At 36.7% G+C, this 6244-nt stretch overlaps 1 protein-coding gene across 2 annotated transcripts; it reads right to left on the bottom strand.

Annotated features, from left to right (window-relative positions):
* Nucleotides 1–836: 836 nt before the first annotated feature.
* On the bottom strand, nt 837–6244 carry LOC575194 (peptidyl-tRNA hydrolase 2, mitochondrial). Of its 2 annotated transcripts, none has more exons than XM_011664744.2 (5): nt 6017–6244; nt 4313–4423; nt 3526–3647; nt 2716–2828; nt 837–1643 (listed from the first exon to the last, which is right to left on the bottom strand). In XM_011664744.2, exons 1-5 carry the CDS (start codon nt 6164–6166, stop codon nt 1594–1596), a joined length of 546 nt encoding a protein of 181 aa, XP_011663046.1. In that variant the 5' UTR covers nt 6167–6244; the 3' UTR covers nt 837–1593. The 2 variants fall into 2 exon arrangements, with proteins under 2 accessions (XP_011663046.1, XP_780704.2); XM_775611.4 differs by having other exon boundaries at nt 4313–4408; nt 6017–6242.

The raw sequence follows: 6244 nt of genomic DNA, 5'->3' as shown, positions 1-6244 counted from the left end.
CACCTGACAACATCATACATGCACACCAAGAAAAGATGGCTTTACCAGTTCAAGAAACGGGTGCTTTATTTTATATTTTTTAACATGAATGTTTTTTTAAAAAATTTATGGGATCGTATGTATAAAGCCTCGGTCACAAATGCCATTACGAACTGCAACGAACCACGTACGAACGATTTTGACAATGGAAATTCGGGAAGATTTGTACGAACCCATCGTTCGTACAAACCTTTGTGACCGTAGCTTTACATAGCAGGCCCTAAATTCCAAGTTGTGCTAACTGAATGTACAAGGAAATGCACAGAAAAATCCTGTTATAATAAGTTCACCAAAGTCATAAAACTGTTCAGGTCAAGTTAAAAGTAATTTACAAGAAACAACTTATTTATTTAGTTCCTATAATGCAATACATGCTGTGAAAGAGTAAAGGACTTGAAAATAATTCCTATAAATGCAAAGTCCTGTAAAAGTTTTGCATATATTTCAGTGAATCGTTACTCTTAAGGGTTTTGAAAGGTGCAGTATTGGAAGAATGTATGAATCACAGAACAATACATTATATATATACATGTGTTTTTGAGGAATGCAGCAACTATGATTCATATACATGTGAAATGCCTACAATGAATATTGAATAACCTTTATTTATTTCCTTATTCAGAGTATGGCATCAATTTAGATGTACATCATTCTTATGTCAAAGCTGTGCTGACATTCATGTGCTGGCATACCAATGATGACATGTGGTCATATGGACGTAGGGAAAGGTTGTAAGGAAACAACTTTCAAAATGAATGTTACTTATTTTGAATTGAAGAATCATTGAACAAATGAGGTAGATGTTTTTACCATGATTTATTAAAAAGACACTAAACAAAATCTGTTTTCTTTCTTGTCTTCCATATCCATATTGAAGTGATGTGCACATTTATTCACCCATTATAAAGAGTAGTTACATACACAATTGTAGCAGCATCATTTCGTGCATCATTTCGTTTTTGCACTGGTTCATTTACAAATTTCCTGGTCCTAATTTGTTTAAACATTTGAAACATCCATTATTTAAACTCGGGGTGTACATGAAGAAAAAAAAGGCAATTTAAAAAAGGGAACTTGAACATTGAAATTGATGTAATGGACTAATGTGTGTTGTTATTTAAAAGATCCATCTATTTTTACTGTGATTTAAAACTGGGCTTCACATCAAATATTTTAGAAGCAATTGTCTAAATGAAGATGGACATACCGTTAAATAACATTCACATAGAAATATTAGAAGTGTTGCCAAAACAAAGAATGTAGAGATAAACACTTTCAATTCAGGTCATTACAAAGGTCTAATATTTCATTATTTTTGGAGGGGAGGGTAAAAATGCACATAACATGATTAGACTTTCTGTCCACTTTCAGTTAACACACATTTCCAATAGCTTTCTCAGGTTTCTAACTGAACATAGTAATTTTGGTACTGAAAATGTCAGCCTGAACGTTTGACTATTACATCTTCCCTTGCACATGTCACATCACCCCCAGTCAGTCAGGCCCAGTGAGTGGATGAAGTATAAAACTATTCATGGAATGATCAGGTTCTCATCAAAACAGCTTCAAATCTCCAGTCACTTCATCAATGAGTTCTGCTGGCCCTAGATACAGAAAAATAGGAGTAGATAATGCAGTCATTACTATGCAGACTTATCAACATTAAATAATAATGCACTGTTGCGAGTGTGTTAGGGCAGGGCCAGTGCACAAAGTTTAATCAGTGCCCATAGTGATAATGTAGGCACCTGCAGGGCAAGTGCATTATCGATATTGCACATTTGAACCAGGGAAAAATTACTTTAAACGTTTCGGGGGCTACTTTTCAAGCTTGCTTGCATGAAAATAATACTCTTTAATTTGTTTTGCATTGAACTTTATGCACGATTTGGGGGCTCTTTTAAAGGTAATACAAAGTTTTGGTATGGGGTCATGAATTTGGTTCAAATGAACATATTGGAAGCATATGCAATCCTACAATATTCAGTGATCGTTGTCGAGGTCGAAATCGACTCTAAATTTATGAAATTGTAAAAATTAACACTTTATGTTGTATAGCTCCCTCTCAAGGTCAAGATATTAATTAAGCTATGAAACAATGTATCTTGACTAAAATCGACCGATTAGCTATTCCCGTTTGGAATTTATATAGCACAACTACATATTCTGAGATTTTTATGGTCGCAGCTACCATTGTACGGCCATATAGGAGCTATTTGAAATTTATCAAAATTTACCGGGAGCACCTGTAAATGTTTATATTTAGTTTTTCTCGAAAGCAGAAGTGTTTTAGGGGCTAAAATTTCTAGTGTATTTAATACATTCACAGGGGCATCCAAATATATCAAAATTGTAAAGAATCATTATCCACCCATTGTTCAAAATTTACCAAAACTTTGTAATACCTTAAAGACTTTCGGGGGCTAAATTGCCCCGAGCCCCCGTGTATTTTTTCCCTGATTTGAACAGCACTGACATGCGTAAGGTATCAGAACTCCCACTTATGACTGTCTTAACCACGTTACCACACTGAAAGAAGTAATTTTGCCCAATGTTTCAGACCTTTTAGCTTTCACAGAAATTACATTTAGACCATCCAGGAAAAAGTTTGAGAACCCCTAATTTACAAGATATACTTTTCAAAAAGAAAACTTGTCGTGAATGTTTTAGCTTTACCTGGTCCGATACCTAGCACCGTCTTTGATCCTGGAGCTATCTGAGTCCTTCCTGCATCTTGGATGATGGATGTTGGAAGACCTTTTCTTGTGGCCTGTCCAGATAACACTAATCTGTAGATACAACAGAACGAATGGATTTCATAGAGTAAATCTTTAAAGCTCTGCTGTAAAGTCGGTTGGAGTATTACTGCTGTTTCTGACTTGAATGAAAGCAAGTCTTTATCTTTGTAAAAGAGATGGATTATACCTTGAATTGTTATTTCACCACTTGAAGAAAAAAAAAGAGGGTGGGCAGGGTCAAACCAAATTATGTAGCAAGTTTTCACACAAAACCCTCCAAAGAAACCTGAAAGAATTCTGAACTGCCAAAAGGGATTTTTTTGCATGTACGCTCACAAGACCCTCAAATATTTTTTTTTGTTTGCACACAAAACCCTTTTTCCTACTTTAGCCCCCACCTCCCCCCCCCCCCCCCCCCCCACCGGCATCATTTACTGATACCTTTACAGTCTGTACCCTTCCTGTGCACTATTGATGTCAGACTTTTTTTTGGGGGGGGGGGGTGGGTGACCAATTAGTGAAACCTGGATGGTTTGTACTGTTGAAGGCAAGATTATTACTGTGAGAATAATGTGGAAAATGATTGACTACATTGCTGATGACTTCAGAATTCTGTACCTGATCAAAACGATAACTTACTGAATTATCATAAATCAAATTGACATAAAGTATAATGAAATAGAAAAATGCTTTATTCACATATACCCTTTGTGTTTTCAAAATAGAATGTAAATATTGGTATACTTACAATGACTGTTCATCTTGTACTTTTAGGACCACCTTAGGTTGGCCATCCACCTCCCAATTCTTCAACCATTCTGGTCTGATTCTGGTTCCCTTTTTAAAGCATCCAAGTGTTGCATGACTACACTGTCAGGATACAAACAACAAGTCATACATGAGGTAAAGTGATGGCTATTAACAGAAAATTATGGTTATTTAAATCACTGATCTAAATTGAGATCTTTTAAGAAGAAAAAATCTCTAATTATAGAATAATGTATGTGTGATGATTGTTACTTTATGAATATGTAATTCAGAAAACATATATACCATTATCCCAAATACATTATTCTATAACTAGCCTACTCAATTTCACTATGCCTGGCCTTGGGCAAGTCATTGAGCTTGTGACCACCTGTAAATGAAGACCAGCTAGCAATAGATGGTGAGCACTTTTTTTAAAAATTTCCTTTTGAGAGGCCTTTGTATTTGAGTGTAAGAGCTAATGACTGAAAATATAAAAGGCAGAACAGGTTCCAAATGATAGAACTAAATAATGTAGGATTATCATAATTTCATATATCAACCAGAGCTATTTAAAACTGACAATATGACACTAGTTGCGTGTTTTCTAAATCAGTGAGGGAGGGGGGGGGGGGGTGGCTGGCATACTACATCAAACTCATTCAGAACATGGTCAACAGTCTGTAGGAAGTATAACATCCATCCATCCTCTAGCTTTCTCACCCACAATGACACATTTATACAGCCTAAGTAAAAGAGTGATTGGCTCGGTCTATAAACCTACTTACCTGTGCAGCTACTTTTCCTTTTCCCATTTTGAGATCGTTTCTTACAACTAGAACAAGCTTGTATTCACCGCTGTCAGACATGACACTAGGGGTACCCTGCAGGTAGGAAAACAATTAGAAACAAATGCAAGATTACTTTCACAAAATTTACTCTTTTGAGATTGCGTTTTGTCAGGATAAAATAAAACAGGGGGAAGCCTCTATAATTTTCATCCCTTTAAGATCTTTACTATTTAAGTTTGTGCAAGACATTTACAACTTATGAATGGGGCTACAAACCAAAGTTAATTTAAACCATTCGTGATTGAGTAAATTCTTTAAAAAAAATGTACTAAAAAAAATATAGATCTAGAGTAAAGGAGGGGGTAATCGACCAGCTTCAGTTTTCGGCCGATTTGTTGGATGCATGGTAAAATCCCTTAAAATACATCGCATAATAGCATATCACATATCCCACACATACCATACCATGCCAGATTCACTGAAGAACCACATTTCCAATGAAAAATATATCCTAAAATATCACATTTTAGCGATGTAATCGGCGGTCCCGCTACCCGAATCTGAAAAATCAAGTATCTTACGCGTGTCTGTAAGAAATATGGGTACCATAAAATGAGCTTTATTTCAAGTATTTTTCAGATAAAGAGCCCGATTTTGTGCTAGTCGCAAGCTCAAAAGTATCTCACCGCATGTATTAAATCAATGCAGCCGGACTCCGCAACGCACACACGATATCTCTGTCTAATTCAGATTCCAATTTCCGATCACTGCAGTACTAGTTTTCGGCCTGGCGAGCTCCGGCCTGGGATACCTGCTCCGCCAGCTAGTACTATAGATCAGCGCGGAAACGCACAGCGTGCGTGCGCGCTTCCTATTGACTTTGTACATGCGGCCGAAAACTAGTTCGCTGTGCCGATAACTGACTCCGAAACAGTGAAAATTGAAATGAATATTGTCATGGCAATTCGTGATTTTCTTCTGGGATTCTTTTTTTGTTTAAATAATAATAATATTTGCTTCATGATTTGAACAAGAAATGATAATAAATAGGAAGTAAAGGGTCCAAAAAATAGGATTTTGTCTTAAGTGTCCGAAAACCCCCTCCTTTACTCTAGATCTAGATCTAGCCTCTAGGACTAGGGCCTAGACTCTAGTCTAATCACACTTTGTCTGGTTTCTTGTAACATGGCACACAATTGCTAAAGAGCAGGCTCTATCCCATGAGCAATTGTTATGCCAAACTTTTTTTGCAAAACATTTCATAAAAGTATTTCAAGTTCTAACACAGCTGCATACCCTTATTTTATTTTTACGCAACCTTCACACATCATCTTTAACGACCTATAGAAAGCATTTATGTAACTTCGCAGACTCACAGTGCCGACGATCTCCGACCTGAGCGGAGGAAGGATACAAGAGAGAGAGAGAGAGATCGGATCATGGCCATGGCATTGTACGTGTGAAACGTCCATACATTTAAAAACTAATGCAGGTGTGAGGTCCATACCGTTTACGGTTAGACCTCATGCATTTAAGGAGTGATTATCACATAACCCTAAAGACTTGTCAACAGCACAGTAATATTATATGTAACTAACATTGTCACAGTGGATTTCGATTTCCATTACTAACGTTAGACCTCTACTAGATCTACTAGTCTAGTAGAATTACACGAAGCCCAACACACGGGACTGTACATACCTCCATTGACGATCTGGCAGCTTCCTGAGCTCTCAGAACATGTTGTCTTTGGAATTTACCTCTAATAAACCATCCCATAAGGACTCCAGCTCCCATACTAAACAATACATTAACTGTTAGAGGGGTGAAGTACTCGGAAATTCGAGGCATTTTGAAGAAAATCAGAAGTTCCTCTCCTAAAAAATGTGGTACAAGTTTATAGTCTCTTTCAAGGACAAGCTGTATATA

The sequence above is a fragment of the Strongylocentrotus purpuratus genome, unplaced genomic scaffold, assembly GCF_000002235.5.
Source record: "Strongylocentrotus purpuratus isolate Spur 01 unplaced genomic scaffold, Spur_5.0 spur5_scaffold_2, whole genome shotgun sequence".
NCBI lineage: Eukaryota > Metazoa > Echinodermata > Echinoidea > Camarodonta > Strongylocentrotidae > Strongylocentrotus > Strongylocentrotus purpuratus.
This window is presented reverse-complemented; position numbering and strand designations above follow the sequence as displayed.